This window comes from Myotis lucifugus, unplaced genomic scaffold (assembly GCF_000147115.1).
Source record: "Myotis lucifugus unplaced genomic scaffold, Myoluc2.0 scaffold_1210, whole genome shotgun sequence".
Classification (NCBI taxonomy): Eukaryota; Metazoa; Chordata; class Mammalia; order Chiroptera; family Vespertilionidae; genus Myotis; species Myotis lucifugus.
The window spans coordinates 44,897-66,937 of record NW_005872258.1 but is presented as its reverse complement, the minus strand read 5'-3'; the positions used below and the strand labels follow the sequence as shown (position 1 = coordinate 66,937).

Here is a 22,041-nt window from a genome sequence, read left to right as displayed (position 1 = left end):
CGAGGCTGTCACCTCTGGTTCTGGGACAAGGGGAGGTGGTGGTCCCGGCACCAGCGTAGCGAAGGCTCGGTGCGCGTCCAGGTCTGGCCGTGGAGGCTGCTTGGCAGCGTGCTCCATTGGAAGAGCAGCGAGTGAGCCCCGAGGGCTGAGCTCTGGTGCATCTCAGTTCCGGGAAAAACATACAGACGTGCAGCACCCCCACACGGCCACCAAGGCCTGATCCCCAAAGGAACTCCTCCCAGCACTCCGACCCGCACGCGCACCCCCTCAGAGCACAGAACTAACTAAAATAAGAAGGGACAGGCTCTCCCCACGCCTTACCTGTCGAGAAGAATTCAAGTTTTGCATGCCCAGCCCTGAGGCAATCCCACCCAGGGCCTGATTGGGGAGTGCACTGTTTGAAAGGGGGGGCTTCAGGCTTGGTGAAGGCAAAAATGGTGAAGTCGTGGGCTCTTCCACGAGGCCGCCGTCCTGGTTGGAGAGAGAAAGGGTGAGTTGTGCAGTGCCCGTCGCACGGAGCACAAAGCCGTTTCCCAAGGACACACAGGCACGCGGGTGAGAAAGAATTCAAAGAGGAGGAAAGCCGACAACAGAGTGGAGAACGTGGGCAAGAGGAGGGAAGAGAAAAGAGAAACAGGATTAAGATGCTGTTTTCACATCCACAATTATTTTACACACACACACATTAGCGCCTCACCCTCACCGCTCTGAGCCTGCCCAGGGAGTTAGAAGACAGAGCAGAAACGGGTTTGGAAACCCTTTGCAACCATTTCCACTGAGCAGCTCCTTCCGAAGGCGCTGCCCGGGCTCTGGGTGGGCTCGGGGCGTTCTGCTGACAGCCCTCGGATTTAGACCGACACACACAGCACCTCGTACGGTCCAATCTAATAAGCGGGTGAGCCAGACAACAGACAGGATCCTATAGGGTTTTTTCACATTCACTGAGGTGATGCTGTGTGTCAGACCCTTTGCAAATTTAACTCATCTAACTTCCCAACAAGCCTGCAGTGTTACTCCACCAGTGAAAGGTAAGGAAACCAGACAGGCCCCCACACTGAGCAAATGAAGATACAGAATGCCGAGCTAACTTGGAATTCAGACAAAGAACAAACAACATTTTAGAATACAGTAGCTCCAAAAATCGTCTATCCGAAATTCCAACATCACTGGGCACGGTGGCACGGAGCCCCGGCCACTGATGCAGGGCCGGGCACGGGCCTCACCCTGCTCTCCACGGGGGCGCGTGGGGCCAAGGACCCCGCTTCTTTGAGAAGAGAGAGGAGCCCCTTCTCCTCCTGTGAGCCTTTCCTTCTTTCCTCATGTGTCCTTTCTGCCTTCCAGCTTCTCTCCCAGGCTCCGCACTAGACTGAACCAAAGGGGAGGCTTTGTGGTCACACCCTCGCAGAGGGGATGTCGCTGAAAGGACTGACCAGTGACTGCACGTGTTCGACATCCCAGGGAAGACCGCACAGACACCAGCACGCGGTCTGACGTTGCTGAGCCAAGCCAGGACCAGTGGGTCCGGGCCCCCTCTGCCCCTTTCTCAGATTCACATGCAACACGGCACCTCCGCTCGGAAGCAGTGTGCGCGCCCACTGGACGGGACGCCGGGGGGGACGGCCCTTGTCTGCTGGACAAGTGGAGGCAGGTAACCCAGCAAGTTCACCCAACACAATGGAAATCAGTTGTCAGATTTAGTACTTCTTACTCCTCGTCACATCACAGAACACGTCGCTCCCTCTCTTGGGTTAAACATTTATATCTACTAGAGAAACTGGGAAAAGTCACTGAAACATCACTGTCCAGCCAGCTCTTCATCTGGCTTCCCTTAAGGACACAGATAAAATGAAAAATGCCTCTTCTCACACAGACAGATGAAAGCCCTCCTTCCTACCTTGTCAAGAAAGGCGGGGCGGTCCACGGAAGACTCTTTGGAGATTGGTGGGCGGCAGCCAAGGGGCTTGGTGACCATCCCATTGTAGTCGGTCACCCCCAGTCCACGCTTGTCCATGTCCACCTTCTTTTCCAGCAGAGCACCTGCAGCACACACACAGCCTGAGGCACCGCCCTCGGTCCCGCAAACCGGGAGGCCCTGCTCCCAGCCCTCGCTCCGATGGTGCACCCGCTCCGTCTGGCCACAGTCCCTCAGGGCTCAGCCGTCCTCTCCCCTGGGACCGACCCCCTTTGGTGGCCACTTCTCAGAGGGGCCTTCCCTTGTCCCACCCACAGCCACCGATCTCCACGGGCTGGGCCCTCCTGGTTGCCAGGACTCTTCTAGCTGCTGGGGACACACCACCATGCAGGAGCGCACTGAACCACGTGCTTCCTGTGGGGCACATCACACACTTCCTCCTCCGCGGGGCCCGCCCTGTCCACCCAACACGTATCCCACCCTCATCCACGACTACACGCACGCTCTGGAAATCAGAACCCCACGCCCGGCGCCTTTCAGCAGCGACTGTCCGTGTGTGACTTACTCATGGCCTGGTCAAGGTTCATGTGATTACTCTTCAAGGCCTCTTCAGCTGGCTCTCTCTGCGGGAAGACGGCTGTCATTAGAGTGGGTGTTGGCACAGGAACGCTTACCAAGAGCTCTAGCAGCCACTCGGGGCAGGCCCGCCGCTAACCCAGCATGACCGGCTTGGCACAGACGCACCTTTCTTCCCTGTTGACGTTAGAGTTAAATGTCTCACAATAAGACACCTGCCCTGAGAAAATGCCCCGTGAAAGGGACCTGCGAGAGCAAAGACTGTGTTAACACTGGAGCCGCAAGCAGCTCAGGGCCAGGACTGCAACTGCTCCCGAGTGCCGGGCATCCACAGCCACCGAAAGGGAAGCGCCGTCTGACTACAGACGTGGAGACAGCTGGCGGGATGCTGGGCGGACGCAGGGGTACCCCTCGCTCTCCGAGCTCCCACCCTTCGATCTGAGGCACCGAACAGATTGTGACACGTTTTCAGGGGAACAGCCAGCGACCTTGAACTCTCCCTGCACATCGCCTGGAACTAAACGGGTTTGGTTAGGGTTCTTTTCCTGCACAGTTTCCCTTTATACTAAGTCCTCTCTTGGGGTCTCTGTCAATCTATCTCGTACACTAATAAAAACTCACTTTTAATTGTAAATGAAAATATAAAAGTGTATAAACCACTGAAAATTAAAAACCACAGGACTTTTAATTCTAGGGAAAGGCTCTCGCGCCCTTCCTCACAGAAAGGACACGGCTCTTCGCTGTGGCTCAGAGCACTGCTCCCTAAACAGGGCCCGGGAAGAGGCGTTCCCAGGCAGGTCCTGCCAACCATCTATCCCTTCCTGTTACACGACAAGTGTGGGCAGGACAGGGCCACGCGGGCCCGGAGAGGGGCGGGCAGAACAAGACGCAGTCACCGGGAAGCCCATGTCGGTGAGTTGTTTGATGAGCCGGTTCATGATCCAGGCCTCGTCCTGTTTGCCAGATGTCTTCATGCCCTGGAACGAAGCGAGGGCGAGGGGGTCTGTGAGTCACATTTCCATGACTTTCTTCTAGACATGGGGAGACCTACACTCGGGGGCCTCTAAAGCCACAGAAGCCTTTTGTATTAACGTTGAGCTTTGGGGTGCATTTGAGGTGGGCATGTGTGAAGTTCATGGACTTAAAAAAGCATGAGCATCTCTTCCCCGAGGATGGATTCAGTTCAGCGTAAGTGCGTGTCACTTCCACTACAAGTATCGCAGCGAGCGCTCCCTGGGAGCCTGCCCTCTACTAGCACTGCACCCACTGCCAAGTTCACTGAAGCCACAGGCTTTGCCCTTTTATAAGCTTTACCCTAAAAGGCAGCAGAACTCAGGGGGCTCCTTCCAACAGAACAAAAAGGTAACAAGAAGGAACAAAAAACCTCTTAATTCTATTAACTATTCACTGCTCACAGCCCCAAGGGTAGGGAAAGCAGTGGAGGGAAAACAGTGGAGGGAGGAGGGAGAGGAAGGAGGGAGGCAGACTCGGGGCAGAGGGGTCCCCTCCCTCTGAGACTGCAGGCTAACCCCGCACGCCATCTCACCACGGGAGGCTGCTCTGCCCTTGCAATGCCCCGGCTCGCCGGGTCCCAGTCTCACGGACCAGGGTGGCATCCTGGCGCCCCCAGAACTGGATGATTTGCCAGCCTGCTTGTGGAAGGACTGCTCTGCGATGCCTGCCGTCCCATCTACTCCTTGTCTTGCTGACCACTGAATGCTCTTTCAAACTTTTGGCAACAGTTACTACATTGATGTGCTTTGAAAGTAGAAAAAAGGGACACACGAAAGCACCTTCTTGCACCCCCTCCCGCCCGTTCTCGTTCTCTCCAAGGACAAACCACTGAGCAGTGTCTTACCTACCCCCGTGGAGACCTTCCAATTCCACAGAAGCTGCAAGTGTGCACGCATGCATGCATGCACACACACACACACACACACACACCTTTCTCTTCTTTTCCCCTCCCCACCTAAAGTGATATGAGCCTATAGTACTATACACAAAGGTATTATACTCGCTTTCCTGTATCTTACCTTTTTTTTTTTTTAAATATATTTTATTGATTTTTTTACAGAGAGGAAGGGAGAGAGATAGAGAGTTAGAAACATCGATGAGAGAGAAACATCCATCAGCTGCCTCCTGCACATCTCCCACTGGGGATGTGCCCGCAACCCAGGTACATGCCCTTGACCGGAATCGAACCTGGGACCCCTCAGTCCGCAGGCCGACACTCTATCCACTGAGCCAAACCGGTTTCGGCTTACCTTTTTTATTTAACAATATATTGGTGATCTTTTCATATCAATATATATAGAATTTCTTTTAAAATGTTTAACTTTCTATAATATGGATGTGGCATAATTTAACTAGTTACCCCATCGATATACATCTAAGTTATGTTTTTTCTTTTTTAACTAAAAAAATGCCACAATAGAAGACTGTGTACAAATGCCATTCGCTAGCCCCATGACCACGGGAAGTGCTGCGCCCGGCCTGCCGCGTGGACACGTACCCCTGGCCTCCGCTGGGCGGCGCTAGTCCACACCCACCGGCCGGCCTGCGGAGACAGCTCTGAGGGCTCTGCAGGCAGAGCGTTTATTCCGTTCCGCATCTCCGTGGTCGGAGGTGAACAGTGGCACCTCTCACGCTGTTTTAAACTGAACTTCCCGCAGGTCAGGCTGCTGTCCTCCCCTCTGTTTAAGGGCTATTTGTATCCTTTTCTAGAAATTACCTATTCACATTCTTTCTCATTTTTCTATTGGGTTACTGGTTGACAAAAAAATCAGCCCTAGCTGGCTTGGCTCAGTGGATAGAGCATCAGCCTGTGGACTGAAGGGTCCCAGGTTCAATTCTGGTCAAGGGCACATGCCTGGGTTGCAGGCTCGATCCCCAGTAGGGGGCGTGCAGGAGGCAGCCGATCAATGATTCTCTCATCACTGATGTTTCCATCTCTCTCTTCCTGTCTGAAATCAATAAAACATATACATATATATTAAAAAATCAGTGTCTAGGGCCCCTTTTACACTTGATCTTAGCCAAAAGGCTGAGAAGCGACAGGACCTTTTGAGACTAGGGCCGTGTTCGGCAAACCACGGCTTGTGAGCCACATGCGGCTCTTTGGTCCCTTGAGGGCGATCCCAGCTCTGTGACCTGAGTCACAGATAACTTTCCCAGTGGCTGTTTCCTGCTTTGAATGTGGTGTTGTACGTCACGCAGCTTTACCGGCCGCGGTTTGCCAGCCTTCTCTTTCTGGCTTTAGAAAGGCCTCCCTCTCCGAGACTGTCCTACAACCCCTTCCTGTCTTCATTTCCCGCCTTAGACTGAGATCTACTTGGCAGTCTCCCGGTGCACACATGACTTCGGCTTTTCCAAAGGCTGCCTGCTGGGGGCAGCCCCGGGGCGCATGGCCCTCGTCTCTTAAAGAGGAAGGAGCCTAACAGGTCAGCGGCACCGCACCCGCCTCTGCTCTGCGGGGAGAGCAACTCCGTGTGGTCGCCGCGCTCAGGAGAGGCCCGGGAAGGGCCTCAGGCCCACCCCCCTTCGCTGCAGTGACGCTGCTGGAATGGGAGTGTTAGGTGACTGTTAGACCCTCTTTGGGGGCGCACACCTTTTGGAGTCCTTTTTTGGGGGCGTTCCCCCAGGAGCTGCAGGAGGAGGAGCTTTCCTGGGAGGCGGCACTGTTCCACATGGCCCCTTCTTCGTCGTCCCACTGACTGGGGCCGAGGCTCATGTCGTCCCCACCACTGCCCCAGCCTTCTTGCATAGATTTTGAAGCTAGAAAGAGAGCGAACAGGAACTTGTCAAATTCACCATTCCCGCGGCAGACAATGCTCGCTGCAGCGCCGCCTCCCCGCCCCACACCTGAGCGCGGAGCCCCCACGAGCTGCGTCCTCTCCAGGCCGGCTCTGAGCAGCCTGTGCGGCCAGCTCCCGGGACTGACCACAGACCACGCTGAAGCCGGAGCTTCTACACTGGACCCTGGGGCCCAGGGGAAGGTGGCGGCCTCCACACGGCAGGAATGGCCACTGACAGGCAGAGTCTTCCAACGCCACTGCCCTCCGGGGGCTAGCCCCCACCTGCCCCCACGGCAGCAGGCCGCTGTGTGGACGGCCAGTGCCCCCCACGTGCCCACCGCGCCGTGGGACCCCGAGGCCTGCGGAGGCCCGGCAGTGCCTGGTGCGGACCGGCTCCCAGAGTAACCGGGAGGAGGCCGCCAGGCCTCAGGCAGGTGGCGCCAGGCTGAGCGCCGCCTCCACTTCAGGGTATATGTCTTCTCCTCGCTTAAAATACAAAGTGACTTTTTGTATAAAATTTATGTAACATTCTCACTTCCTGGGAAAGCTTGAAGCCACAGATGAGGCGACCGACCGCACAGTCCTGGAGACTGTCAGGCCATGAGACATGAGGCTTACCAGGTAGACAGGCACCTGACAAGTGTGCCGCCTGCCACTGGCCTATGACCCTGAACCCCGGAAGCTGCCTGCTCCCTCAGGTTCGGAACAGGAGGAACACGAGTGCAGTGAAGAGCCCAGCAGGGTTTGTGCCAGCGAAGGAACAACTCAAAGCTAGTCAAGCTGTATTTGTTTTAGTCAAATTGCAATTTAAGAGCTAAGACACATAATAATGTCCAAGGAAAATGTGCTGCCTCTGCAGGCATGTGAACACCTTTACCATCAGACTTCACCAGCAATCACACCAGCGGTAGAAACAGCGCATCGCCACGCCCGCCCTGAGAGAGGCCCCGGTTAAGCTGCTCTGAGCATCTCTAACACTGTACTTTACACGGGCACTTCTTACACTTCAGACAATGGGTGGGAAATGCAGGACATTTTTTCTTCCCTTTAAAAAACACACCACAAAACAAAACCACACATACACACTCACACACACACTCACACACACACTCACACTCACATACTCACAAAGAATAAAAAGAAAGAAAAGATAAAAAGCATGGACCTGGAGCGCCCACAGAATTTGGTTCCCAGGACCAAGCAAGGCCAGCAGTGAGGTGGCGCAGCACCGTGCGCTTCAGAGCCGGGCTGAGCGGGGAGAGCAGCCCGCTTTCCCGCTGAGCTCGGGACGAGGCCGCGTCCACCGCTCAGGCAGCAGCTGCGGAAGCCAGCGGAGGGGTGGCTGCCACGAGCGGTGTGCCAGGCGCACACTCTATGCTGTTCTGGTTCTTTCAGGGATTTATTTTTTTAAAAGGAAAGCTGGGCTTCTGTTAAAGCTCCATGGTGCTCACGTGTCAGACATGGCAAGTATTTCTTTCCAGCCTTAGTTCAATGTTGAAGTGTAAATAAGATGAGGAAAGTGGCCTAAAAGTTAATTCTTAAAATTCAATGGGAAGCACCCCTCTAAATAAAACACTGGGACCCATTTCTAAACGGCCACCCAGGGAAGCAGAGCACGCTCGGTACCTGGCTTGCACAGGGCTGGGGCGGCGGCAGGCACCCCGGCTCTCGCGAACGGCATGGCCGGCTCGGCGGGCTGGTCTCCCCATCCGCTGCCGCTGCTGGGCGGCTTGCCCCACGCTGCCGTGCCGTTATCCACCAGGGTGGAGGGGGAGGCAGGCTCTCCCCAGGAGTTCTCAGCCTTGGCGTGAATGTTAGGCATCTCTCCCCAGCCCGAGGAAACTGAAAGGACGCCATGGGGGAGAGAAAAAGAATCAAAGTGAAACAGAGACAGGAAACACGGTCATTTCAAATCCAAAACAATGTGAGATAATCTGTCTTAAAGAGAGCTTTTAGAAATGAAAAGGAGACAGTACATCTAATCAGGTTTGTTTAGCTTCTTAAAGTTGCAATTGCCTCACTCCCGATCCTATCCACTTAGAACTCTACGTCCATACTTTCAACAATAAAGATAAATAAAAAATAAAAAACAAAACTGCAGGTCCATTAAACATTAAAGACCATTACATTCACAGGATTTGCCACATAACAGGATTGGAAAGAACCGTTTAAAACAAATGGTTCAGAAGTCGCTTGTTTACTTCTGGTAGTCTATGTAACAACCTAAAAGAAATTTGTTACATTATTTTCTTACAAGAAAAGTTGACAAGTTGCAAACCCACACTGAGAGTTATTTTTGCTTATCTTTTGACCAACCATCAGACACAGATCCAGGCAAAAAAATGGGAAGATGGCAGATTCAACAGGCACAGATGAAGCAGGAACTGAGTACACAGACCATCCCCAGGGACCGCCTGGGGGGCTGAGTGAGAGCCTGGCACTTGTCTGACAGACGGGAACGGTGTGGAGGACTGGGGGCCAGGGTGGCTCCGGAGGCACATGGATTGCCAGGGTTTCCCGGGAATTCTCCCTCGTTCCCCTGCTCAGTGCTGTGGCCGAGCATCCTGTTACACGTCAACCTCACTCTTCCCAAGCAACACAACTTCTGGCCACTGTGCTCCTGCCTGAGCTCACGAGAGACATACTGTGGCTAGTCACGCTTTCAGACAGGGATTCTCAGGTGGAATGAGAATGTTTTAACTACTAACTGAATAGAAGAACAGAAGGCATGACATGCAAGCAGTTAACCACAGATTTTCAATCATTTGGTTGCAACATGGACATTACCATCTCAATTAGAAAACATTAATTCTCTGACTAAAATAGCATGGAATCACTCCCCGTGCCACTCTTTATTCTAATAAAATACAGTAATATAGATTAATGACCAAAAGACATGCAACTATGAGTCATTTTAAATTACAAGCTCTATGCTGAACAATATATTATGTAAATTATCACCAATAACAGGGAAGTTAGCTCAATTATTGTCGGCAACTGTCAACTAGAATATTACCTGTAATTACACAGAAAACAATAGTGTATGTATATTTGGAAAAGCAGTTTTACAAATTGAAGGGACAAAATTAAATCAGGAAAATTAACACAGCTGATAAAATGATGTGTGCTGTGGAATGATAACTCAGGGGCTGCTAATGGCCAATCAGTTGTAAGAATACTGATTTATCAGAGGTAATTAAATGAAGAATTCACCTAAACCTTGTCAGCCTCTACTTCCCTATTTTTGAAAGGCAATACTACAACTCCAAACGACATGTAAACATTTAGGACAATGGTAATTGTAGTTAGTTAATTTTTGCAAAGAGTTTTTAATTCCTATTAAAGCAGCAGAAATGTCTACAGAGTATTTTTATATAGAAGGAAAATGGTTTGCAAAAGCAGCATGTTTCAAAATCTTAAAAATAAATGGAAAACTAATTGCCTACTAAAGAGTAAAACTCCTAGCATTTCCATCTGAGGTTGATGTCTGGAAATAACAGAATTTACCTACAGCGCCAAACTAACACCGTCAGAATGTGTGCATCGCCAAGCGTGCCGAAGGCTCTGGAAGACATGCTAAAAGCAGCAGACTAGATAATTCCGATGCAAAGCAACTATTTTCAGTAGACAGAAAATAACCCTAAATACATGCTGCTAAAATAAATGAATAAATGTAATCTCTACTGCTCAGTGTTGACTGCTGGGGTGAATTGGTACCCTTTTTGTTAATGATTTTATAGAGGTTGTTTAAAGTTGGGCTTAATGAGGTGGGACAAATTACTACTTTATACTTAAATTTTTAGAACATGGATATTAACATTTAAAAATGGTCCTTCAAATACAGGGTGGGTGAAAGTAGGTGCACAGTTGTTCACATGAAGAGACAATAATGAATAAACAATACGAAGATGAACGGTGTTTGCATCCTCTGCCCCACCCTGTCCTGCTGCTCTGGCCAAAACTTTTCTGCACGGAGTCGGTGCCTCCCTTCTCCAACTGGACAAATACAGCGCTGGGATAAAACAACAGCAACGAGACGCCCCGAGCATGCCACTGTATTCCACCTCAAACCTGCATTTTCACTCTCCTATGAGCACAGAGAAAAGGAGCGCCTAAGACCGACATGAAACAGAGCACCAGGCAGCCAGGAGGCCGGAGCCAGAGCCGGGAGCCGGTCCCTCTCTCAGGCTATCATCTCAGGCACAACAGCTAAGTCGGTAGATGGCATTCTTTCTCCGGTGAAAGAAAAAAATCAATTCTAGTTTGTTCCACGGATGGGATGCTACTTCTATCATTTTATAAGTGTGGCAGGCAGTCCTTTTTGGGAAGATGGTTCAGGAAAAAGTGGCCAATTATAATTAAGGGAAGGAAGGATAAAGGCCTAATTCAATTGCTGAAGCATCTGAGTGTCTGCTACGTGCTCGGCATTGCAGGGACTGAAACATGAATGAGACGGGTTCTGCTCACACCCAGGCCTGTAAGTGCCATGTGGGTTTATTATAATGCTTGGTTGGCCACTGGCCTGTGCACAGACAGAGAATTGGCAGCTGCAGAACTCTCTCATGTGTGACATCCAGATGGGTACAGAGTGGAGCTGGAAACAGAGGGGTCTGCGCAGTCAGGCGGCAAAGGCACTGCTTTTCGGACGCCTGGTTTCGGGCCGTTTGTTTGACCCTCTGTCCCGCTCAGGGGACTCTAGTTGAAGGCTGCCGATAAGGATCTTTTCCAAAAGCGGCACACGCCTCTCACAAGAGCTTCTGTCTGCCTTACTGTGTCATCAGAAACAAAAAAACTCTTTAGATTGTATTTTAGTGCATTAATACAGGTTTTGAATGTGCTAAGTCTGTCATACTGACACCTGGGGGACCACACTGTATTTTTAACTGTTATCGGTCCATCATTTTGAACTGAGTGTGTGTCCCAGGACTTGCACGGAGGGGAACCTCCCCCTCCTTCTTTAGCCTGGTCCCTGCTCCTGCTCGCACCAAACACAGAAAAGTAGAAACACCCTCACCAAACGCACCCCAAGAAACCCCACGGTCACAAACACAGCCCGCTGAGCGCATTCCTCGATGGCAACTACCGCATGTGCTTAAAACAGCGTCTGCTGGTGGGGAGGCAGCGGGACCTATTTCTGAAGTGCAGGGCGAACACAGCCGAGCGCAAACAGCACCCTGCTGATCTCCCACCTGCGGTGACTCTTGTCTGTTTCACACCGAGGATGAGGGAGTGGCGAGCGTGTAGGACAGCATTCCCGGCTTCTTCAGGGAAACGACATACCTGTTTACCCACCGCGGTACGCATAACCCCATTTCTTCCTAGCTTTAGTTTAGGGTATGGCTGACCTGCCTCTCCCGTGATTACTGCGCCTGTCCTCTGCTTTGGTTACACTGTCTGTGCCAGAACACGAAGCGGTCAGGCAAATAGAACGTCACTGGGTTAAGTACTCCAACACAACGGCTCGTCTCACGCTGCCTGGAGCACAGAACTCCCGTGAGGATCACAGCTGAAGTGCCCGGACGGCCCCTGACACTCCTGGGACTGAGCAAGGCAGTGCACCGGATGGAAAAGGCCCCGAGCAGGGACGACGAGCAGTGAGCAGTGGACTCCGGCTTTTCTGATCGGCACAGGCACTAATACTTCACTTCCACCCGCTGCTGCGAGAGGCAACCCCAGGCAAGAGCTCATGCCTCACTCCACTGTCCCTGGGGTCGCTCAGATCAAGTCCGTAATGGCCTCCTATTCGATTCTACTCCACCCCCAATCCCTTTCACATTAACTACATGTTCTGGTGAAACCTGAGTCCAGGGATAGAAGCATCCACTTCTGGAGACGCTCCCTCACCTCACTGCTAGACCGAGTCTCTACTAGGAGCCTTTGTTATTCACCAAAAATGTTTAGTTAGCATTCAGCGTTCTCCCGTGTCTGCAGGTGGATTTCAAGTGTCCAGAATGTTCCTTCCTAGGGCACTGGATAATGACCTGCTCAGGCCTTCAGGGCCTGTATTTCAGTGCTGACCACACATCAGAACCCCGTGGAAATCTGCAGTGACCAGTGGACGGGCTTCCCTCCACACTAAGGCACTAGAAATCTGGGGTGGGCTCCCCAGCCCCCGGCTCCCAGGAGCTTCTACTGAGCGCGGGTGGCGGCTGTATGTACAGAGGACACGGTGGCCAGCTCTCCCGAGAGGACGCATTCCCTCCGTGCCCCCCCTGCCACCGGCAGTGCTGCCGGGACTCCTCTCCGGACAGAAAGCTGCCTGAGCCCCGCTGTAGGTATCTCTTTGGATGCCACTTAAACACAACGCTAGTTGCAGGGCATCAATACCATTGGCTGTAAAAACACGGTCGGAGGACGCATGCCTCTGTGGTGAGAATGAGCGCGTTCTTACTCTTAAAGAACGCCAAGCCCCTTCCATACCTGGGCCGAGCAGCGGCGATCGGGTCAGCGGGGCGCTGGCGGGGTGCGGCGCTGGCATGTCGCCCGCGTTGGCACTGCTGCTGGCGGCGGTGCTGGCGGCCGTGGCACTGCCCTGGAGGCCCGGGTTGTTTCTGTCCCACATGTTGACAGCTTTGTTGTTGTAGCTGCTCGGGTCTCCCCAAGCTGAGGTACCATCATCAATCTCCATTTTGCGTCGAATGGACGGGGGAGAAGGTTCTTCCCAGCCCGTGGCCTCGCTGCCGTCCTTCTGTCTGACAGGGACGGGCCCCCCGATCCACCCTGTCCCTGTCTGTTTAACGGAAGCGGCTCCTCCCCAGTTACTCATGCTGCTGTCCTGGGGCTTGCTCGCCCAGTTCTGTTGGGGGCCGGGTTTCAAAGACTCTCCCCAGTTTGCCCCTGGATTCGCCTTTGTATTCGTGCCGTTGCCCCAGCCACCGGTCCCAGGCCGGGGAGCATCACTCCAGCCAGACCCTGACCGGCTACCGTCAGCATCCCACCCAGAGCCAGTTTTCTTCCCATCCCCCAGGTGCCCAAGGACGGAAGACGGGTCGGCCCAGTCCCCGCCTCCTGCACTCCAGGCTGGACTGGGCTTCTGTCCGTCTCCCCAGTTCTGAGACTTGGGCTTGAGAGGCTCACCCCAGGTGGGTGACTTGTCCTCCTGCCTCGCGGTCCCACTCCAGGCGTGGCCACTCTTGGCAGCAGCAGCGTTAGGAACAGCAGCAGAGCTGATGGAGTCCCCCCAAACCCCGGGGCCATTTGGCGCTCTGGCGCTGCTGTCCCCCCAGCCTGTGTTTGCTGGCCCAGCAGCAGGTGGCGAGCTGACCCACCCCGATACTGAAGAGGTATTTGTACTGTTCATGATGGACCCATCGTTCTTCCCCCCTGAGTGTGAAGGCTGAGGAGCCGCACAGCCCCAGGCCTCTGTTCCGTTGTCATTCTTTCGCTCAGACCTCGGGGACTCTTCAAATTCCCAGGCAGTGTTTTGCTTTACAGGAGTCTGTCCCCAGCCAGTATTAGACAGCACTCTCGGGTCAAGATCGTTCCTTGGCAACTGGATGTGCCCTTGGTCTAGAACCCCTTTCTCTCGCCTCCGGCCTTCGGCCCCTTCCCTCCCGGCACCTCCTTCACTGTGGCCGCCAGAGCCCTCGCTGCTGCCTTCGCTCGCCGGGGCTCCAGAAGGGGCAGCCTTGGCCCACGAGCTCCCGTGCTCACCGCCAGGCTGCAGGGCAGGGTTCTGGCTGCCGACACCGGGACTGTCCCACCCTGTTGATGCTTTCCCACTGACGTCACCACTGGAATGCTGGTTTGGGGGCTTTCCCCACTCCCCATTCACACCGTTGGCGGTGCTGCGGCTGGGGTGGCCCCACGCTCCTGAATGGATACCCCCCACGCTGTTATTGCCACGGCCCCTCCCCCAGGCGAGGATCCCGGGGCCAGCGGGAGGCCCCGAGTCCCAGGCGGTCCCCCCATTCCCTTCCTTTTGCACAGCACTGCTGGATCCGTTCTGTTTAGCACTTAATGCTGAGTTCACAGTGTCTCCATTCCCCTGACTGAACCCAGAATTGCTATTTCCGGTGGCAGGGCTGCCTGGGGACAGTCCCCACACAGAACTGCCGATTCCTTCACCGCCCCCACCGACTTGAGAGACTGACGACCCGTTAGCACCAGGAAGGCCTTGCAGGTGGGGCGGGATGACGGCCCCCATGCCGACGGCCAGGCCCCAGGTGGGCAGCCCGTTGGTCTGCATTGCATTGACAGGGTTTGGCGAGGAGCTCGCGGGGTTAGTGTTGTTTGGTCCATCAGTGTTAAGGTTCTGAGGTTGTGCGCTGAAAGACACATTCTGAGAAGTGGGCGTTGGTGGCTCTGTGCTCTCCGGCGGCAGCAAGCTCCCCCACGCACCCAGCGTGCCCGGCGGGTTCCCGTTCTGGTTGCCCACACTGTGACCTATGGCACTGACTGGACTGCAAATACTGGAAGGGGTGCCTGTGGCCACTGTTCCTTCATGTCCGAGCACAGGCCAGGCAGCTGGGTTGGCGTTCGGGTTAAGGTTGAGGTTCATGCCAGCGTTGGGGCTGGAAGCGCCCCAGCAGTTCTGACTTCTCCCCTCGGCAAGCATGCTGTCCATTTTCCCTTCCCCGGTGCCCAGCGCGCAGTGGGCGAGGCCGGAGCTGGAGCCCGCAGCTACGCCCCACACTCTGGCCGCACTGCCGCCGCCGTTGGTGCCCCCTGCGCCCAGGGCACTGGGGTTCGGAGGGCTCTGGACCAGTGCGCCGTTGGTGCTGTTATTGCCATTGGTCTTCTTGGCGTGTCCGGGGAAGCTGCCTGGGGCGCTCCCTGTCGCCATGCTGCTGTTCTCCGAGCCGCCGTGGGGGGTGTGGGGGGCAGCGTCAGCGTCCACAGTGCATTCTGAGGCCGCCTCCGGCTCGGCCCCGGGGATGGAAGGCCACGCCTCCTGGTCAGTCCTGTCTATGATCACTTGATCCCAGGGGCAGCTGGCTTCACTCCGGAAAGCGGGCTGCGGTGCCCAGGGCGGACTTTCATAATGCTCTGCCAACCCGCCGCGACTGAGATCTGCAGAGGATGAAACAAACCCCAAGTTAGATTTTCCTCCCATTTGTCAACGAATCAACTGTCAGCTAGTCTTTGGGGGAAGCTCATTATTTCAAGTTCTCAGTTCTGAATGACAAATGCTAAAAATATGACTTAAAGAAAAAAGTTGTTTGTCTTCTTAATAGCTCCCATTTAAAAACGCCTTCGTGTTGCTACAATTATATTAGTTCCTACCACTGCACCATCCTCTCCTTCCTCTTGAGAAGGCGCCCCGTGCCCGCATGCACACAGGCATCTCGGAGAGCATTTGTATGAAAGGAAGCTGCTTCGCTTAAGTCTAGCAACTTGGAAAGGCGTGTCACTCGGCAACACCAGAGCCAGCCCTCGGGGAGACGTGGGCATCAGCAAGGGCTCCTGCGTCTGGGTACACTCTGTTGTTTTCCGGGACTCTAGGGTTACAGTATCTCCAGAGGCGAGGCAGCTCATTTAGTAGAAAAGGATTGTAAGTGCCTGGCCAGTGTGGCTCAGTGGTTGAGCACTGACCTATGAACCAGGAGGTCACGGTTAAATTCTCGGTCAGGGCACATGCCTGGGTTGTGGGCTTCATCCCCAGTGGGGGGCATGCAGGAGGCAGCCGATCCATGATTCTCCCTCATCACTGATATCTCTATCTCTCTCTCCTTCTCCCTTCCTCTCTGGAGCCCTATCTCACATCATACACAGAAATAAACTCTAGATGGACTAAAGACCGAATTAGGAAAAGCAAAACTTTTAAAGTTTAATGAGGCCATCTCCGTGGCCTTGGACACGCCCTGTGTCTCCTACGGGAGACATAAAGATCCAACTGTAACATCAGAACACGGGGGTGACAGGCAACACCACGTAAAGGAAGCTGAAAGCAAGCTGCAGACAGGAAGGAGGGAGCAGACGGAAGATGACAACCAGAACAAAGAACCAAACCAAGAGCAAGGCCAAGAGTCCAGCGAAAGTGGGAAACGGACAGGAAACCCATAGGAAGCAATCACCAGCGCCATCGCTGCGAGAGACGCACTTTAACCAGAGGCGACGCCGCACCGCGCTTACGTGGCCACTGCCACACGGACCCGAGTGAGGATCGCGGTGCCTTCTGGGGGACAGGAGCGGGGTTGAGGGCGCTATCTGTGACATCTCTGAAACAGAGATCTGAACGAAATAGGGCAAAATATTAGGCCAAATCTGTATTGTGAGTGTAGTTTTATTTACTGTGTACTTTCTTCTATTTTAAAAACATTAAAAAAAATTGAAAACGCTTAAATATGATACCAAATGAGGTAACAGATAGAATCCCAAACGGTACCCAAGGTGAGTGCCCAATGCTCCGAGGTGGTGGGAATGTAATTCAAAGCGCACATCTTTATTGTTAGAAAAACGTGACGACTTGACAAGAACGAAGAGATTTGTGTGATTATAAAACCCTGATCCCTGCATGAAGAGCCTAATTTTTGAAGGTGAGTTTCTTAAGGACATGGATGGTATCTTTTTAGTTTTATATCCATAATGCTTGCCACATATCAGGAACCAATAAATGTGTCCTGGGCAAACAAATGAATAAATATGTAGAACCGAATCGGAGTTCTAGCTGAAGCAACCACAGTGAGCGACCTGGCCATTTCTCAGCTCTAAAAAGATGATGAGGAACTAACGGTACAATCCCGAAGGCTCTTGGCTCTAAACTTATGATTCCTAGAGCCTCCCTATACTGCACATTACCATGAGAATCAACACAAACACCAAGCAACCTTTCTGGCATACTGAATCTCAACCACACTATTCAAGCAAATGTATTTTTTATTGCGGTAAAATATACAAAATATAAACTTTCCATTTTAACCATTTTTGAGTGACTCCAAGTACATTCACATTGTGCAACTATCGCCACTATCCATCACCCTAAACTGAAACTCTCCACCCATTAAACACTAACTCTCCGCGCCCCCCCCCCCCACGCTGGTCCCCACCACTCTCCGTCCTTTCTCTAGGCTCTGACTACTCCAGGGCCCTTCTACAAATGGAATCCCACAATATCTGTCCTTTTGTGACTGGCTGATTTCACTTAGCATGATGCTGTCAAGGTTCATCATGCTCTAGCATGTGTCAGAATTCCCTTCCTTTTCATGCCGAACAACATGCCATTGGATGCCTAGACCACGGTGGTTTACTTCTTCACCTACCCATGGACCATCGGGCGGTTTCCACACGCTGGCTATCGTGGCTAATGCTGCATAACCTGAGTATAGGCACATCGGCTCCAGTCCCTCTTTCAGTTCTTTTGGGTCCATACCCGGAAGTGGAGGTACCGGGTCACACGGCAGTCCTATGTGTAAGCTCCTGAGGAACCGCACCATTTTACTTTATTTTTTAAATTATTATTATTTTTTGTTAATCCTCACCCGAGGATATTTTTCCATTGATTTAAAAAATAATAATAGTTTAGCCTGACCAGTTTGGCTCAGTGGATAGAGCGTCGGCCTGCAGACTGAAAGGTCCCAGGTTCGATTCCAGTCGGGGGCATGTACCTTGGTTGCGGGCACATCCCCAATAGGAGGTGTGCAGGAGGCAGCTGATCGATGTTTCTCTCTCATCGATGTTTCTAACTCTCTCTCTCTCTCCCTTCCTCTCTGTGAAAAATCAGTAAAATATATTTAAAAAAATAGTTTAAACATAAAATGTATTTATTTAAAAGCTGGAAAGATCTTAAAAACCAGAAAGCCAAAGTGATGATTTTAATGCAGTATTTATGGTTCTCAAATATAGACTCCATTTGATCTGCAAATACCACTCACCACTGTCTGCTTAGTACAGTGGCCAAAACAAAGCCAACCACAGGAGGCAAGCAGCAGGACCTGCCTCCCAGCATTGGACAGAGGTGATTCCCATTTTAAAACTTCTTGAGACGGAAAAATGATAAAGTGACAAAGTGAAAGGAGGAAAAACGAAAGCCAGGCGTGGTGCCTACGAGGACCACGCACGCCCGTGTCTCCGCAGCGTGGACCGTCCTCTGACAGGCCTGGTTCATCTGTGAGCTCAGCAGGTCTCAGTTCCGAGCCAGAGCCCACGTCCATGAGACTCAGACCACAGCACACACGGCGAATGACCCGGACCTCTCACATTCCGTCTCCTTACGGGTGGCAAACAGGGTCCGAGAGGGAGGCCTGGACAAGGGGTGATGACTAATAGCCAGCAGGACTGAACTAAAGCTGGCATTTTCAGAGTAAAATTCTTACTTCTTAAAGAATTTTAAAAAACAGCCTTAAAAAGAAAAAAGTAATGAAGTTTGTGTATAATACTGTCCTTTCCTCTGCTGTTTAAAATGGTTCACATGTTCTAAAAATAGGTGTCTATAAAAATCTAAGTAACATAACTGCCTTAAGTGATTAAATTAAAAAGGATTACATGATAGCATCGTTTAAAGAGAAAAGCTTTTTTTTTTACTTCCAAATTCTAAAATGTTAATGACATAAAGATCAATTTTTTCAAGGAAAAGTATTTAACAAAGAGCTTCCAAAAGCTACAGTAAGCAAAACCTTAATTAGGTATCGGATTAATCAGATAGGGAGCGTGCACAAGATTCACTCAGAAGTGTGCAGAATGCTTAATTAGTCGTAACACTGACAAATAGGACATAATTCATTCTTTATCACCACAGCCTTCCAACGGAAATGACAAAATAATAAACTATATATTATAAAACATAATTCCAAAGGCTGCCTTCCATAGCTGTGAACACGTTTACTAAGGCGTAGTGGTAACAGATTCCTTGCCACTTGGTTTCCTGTTTGCAGCTTTTGAGAACCCCAAACACCTTACCCTCGACAGCATTTACTGTGTAAAAATCTCAGGGAGGCCCTAGCCGGTTTGGCTCAGTGGGGAGGGCATTGGCCTGCGGACTGAAGAGTCCCAGGTTCAATTCCGGTCAAGGGCACATACCTTGGCTGCAGACTCAATCCCCGGCCCTGGTCAGGTCGCGTGTGGGAGGCAGCCAATCGACGCGTCTCTCTCACATTAATGTTTTCATTTCTCTATCTCTCCCCTCCCTTCCACTCTCTCTAAAAAAAGAGTCCATGGGAAAATATCCTCGGGTGAGGATTAACAACAGCAACAACCAAGTCTCAGGGAGATCTGAATTCAGAATTCCGTTACTGGACAGAGTCCGGGACACCTGACCCAGTCTCCCTAGCGAAGATCCAGGCAATGCTGACCCAAGTACCGGCTTGGAGCAAAAGGTTTACGGAAACAATGGGAGCGTCCGAGAGAATGAGCTCACCGCCTGGGTCTTACTTCAAACAGCAGTAAAGGGAGTTTGCTGCCTCCAGGTTGACAGCCTGGCAGACGCCGATGAACGTGGGGGCACAACAAGCCGCATTCTCCTTTGGGAGAGCGGCCAGCGCCGAGGACGCGGAGGAGGCCGGCGGGAAGGCCCTGCCGCCCCCTGGGCCAGCAGCTGCCTGAGACGCCATCTTATCAGTGTGACCGGCACGGGAGCCTGGGCTCCGGGCTGCTCTCTGGATGGCACGTCACAGGCTGACGTGGGACAAGCACACGCTCTGCTCCTGTGCGCTCGTCTCTCCTCCTGACATACCTGCAGCAGAAATACCTGCAGAAAGGGGCCTCCACCCCCGAGACGCTACCTTGCAAGCCAGCTGCTTGTTCGCCTGCATCTGGGGTCACCTGGGCTGACTCCACCATGTCGGCTGTGCACAGCGACAGCCTCATCCTGTCGCGCTGCCAGGAAAGTCCCCGGCACTTGCCGGTGCCCTCGGCGGCCAGCGGGCAGGGTTGGCAGCCCTTCCCCTCCGGGAGGCCCCGCTCCACCCCTGCAGCGGGGGGAGGCGCCCACGGCGGGGATTGGAAAGCTTTGATTATCTAATTGCAGCTGACACTAAACCCGTCTTCCCTCCTCTTTCAATTCTCTCAATTGTCACAACATTTTTATTCAGGCCCCAGTCACAGGAGCGCCGCTGCCGGTTTGCTTATTTGTTGAAAGTCAGCCAAGAGAATAACGGCGCCCCGCCTGCCGGCTGCGCAGATAAACCGCCGCTCGCTCTCGCTGCCTTTGTTTCCACTCCCGCTTCTTTCTCACTCTTCCTCACCCCCAAACATTTGGCATACCAACACTCGCTCCAATATCCCAAACGAGCGCCATATGCAAATTGGCAAGTGTCCAACTTCTTAATTACTTTCTTCCTCCATCTAAAACCCATCTAGGTGGCAAACACAGCCGCGCAGCCACCAAAGCCTGTTTATACCCGTACAAAGCAGCCCCCGAAACAATCCATTGTTCCGCCTTTAGCACAATAGAAAGGAGGTTCTTAAACCCTGATGAAAGCTCTCAAGTGCTGGGAGCTGGGGTTCTGCTTCAGACACAGTCTGAAGAGAAAACAACAGGATAAAATGACACTCTTCTGGAAACTGACTCACCCCATGTACAGGCTAACACTGACCTTACAGCAGCGGTTCTCAACCTGTGGGTTGGGACCCCTTTGGCGGTGGAACGACCCTTTCACAGGGGTCGCTTAAGACCATCCTGCATATCAGATATTTACATGACGATTCATAACAGTAGCAACATTACAGTGATGAAGTAGCAACGAAAATAATTTTATGGTTGGGTCACAACATGAGGAACTGTATTTAAAGGGCCAGAAGGTTGAGAACCACTGCCTTACGGGTAAAGCATCTGCCAACTCAGCACATGAATAGAAGACCCCCATTTCCCTGCATGGCTTTACTAGAGGCCACATGGTTGTCATTTAAAGGGAGAGCCTGGAACCGGGGCTGGCAGGAACCCTAGCCTCCACGCGGCACACGAGTCCTTCCACGCCTGACGACACCTAACTGCGTGTCTGGATCCCGCCAGTCGGAGAAAGGACGCAGGTCCTCCCAGGGCTCACGCTGCCCAGCTCAGCCCTCTGCCCCACTAACTCTGCCTCTACCCTGAGCTGGGCTGGCCAGTTGGTTGCCTCCTGGCTCTTAGCAGTTGAGGCTGGGACTCCAGTTTGGATGTCCGCCGGGGGCGGCACCCTCATGGAAATCGCAGGCCCCTGAGCAGGACTCTGGAGCAGCCGGGGAGTAAGGCCTAGAAACGCCTGCGAGGACCGCAGGGGAACCGAGGGAGCCCTGAGAACATGGGGGCACTGCCCTCCGCTGACAAACCAGACAAGCTCTTTGTGGGAAGGACTTAGAGATGAGCGGTCGTGAGGGGCTCAGGCCGGTCATTTCCTGTGTAGGAGGTTCAGACACGTGCGTGAGAGGACACCTTAGCCAGCAAGCACTACAGGTTACACAGCACAGAGTGCGAACTTACACGCTGCAGACTGAGCAGTGAGGACGACACTTCGGGGATCCTTGGGGCGGGGGAGACAATGAGGTGAAGGGAGAGAAGGGCGGGCGGTCACCGTGTGCACGCGCTGGGGAGACACGCTGAGCCGGGCACGTGTGGGACCGTGAGGAAGAGGCCCGGTGCGAGGGGAAAGCAGCGCGGGAGCAGAGGCAGCGCCGGCCAGACAGGCTGCGCAGGAGGAGCCCAGAGACCCCTCCGGCAGAGGGACCTTGAGCCAATGCAAGGGGGCGAGTTCAAAGGTTTGTCTGGCTCTGACCCCAGAGGCTGCTGGGAACGATGAAATTGGTATAAAACCAAGACTTTTGTTTGTGAGCCGAAAATTAATCATTTATTTTATTAATATCATGTAGATTAATGGCATTTTCTGAGATGTTTAGACATAAAATGAT

At 52.7% G+C, this 22,041-nt stretch overlaps 1 protein-coding gene across 9 annotated transcripts in view; it reads right to left on the bottom strand.

The window, feature by feature from the left end:
- The window catches only part of TNRC6C (trinucleotide repeat containing 6C), a 45,187-nt gene that overhangs the window by 13,705 nt on the left and 9,441 nt on the right, over window positions 1-22,041 (bottom strand). For 7 of the 9 annotated variants that reach the window (XR_002827411.1, XR_002827413.1, XR_002827412.1 and 4 more), the window contains exons 4-10: window positions 12,703-15,294; window positions 7,909-8,124; window positions 6,096-6,262; window positions 3,385-3,465; window positions 2,478-2,535; window positions 1,895-2,037; window positions 322-495 (exon numbers count right to left, since the gene is read on the bottom strand). Coding sequence is in view for 6 of the 9 variants with exons in the window: in XM_023748227.1 (XP_023603995.1) it covers window positions 322-495; window positions 1,895-2,037; window positions 2,478-2,535; window positions 3,385-3,465; window positions 6,096-6,262; window positions 7,909-8,124; window positions 12,703-15,294 (3,431 nt within the window). In the remaining 3 variants the exon portion in view is untranslated. The remainder of the gene's footprint in view (window positions 1-321; window positions 496-1,894; window positions 2,038-2,477; window positions 2,536-3,384; window positions 3,466-6,095; window positions 6,263-7,908; window positions 8,125-12,702; window positions 15,295-22,041) is intronic. The other 2 variants (XM_023748228.1, XM_014449479.2) reach the window with 1 other exon arrangement.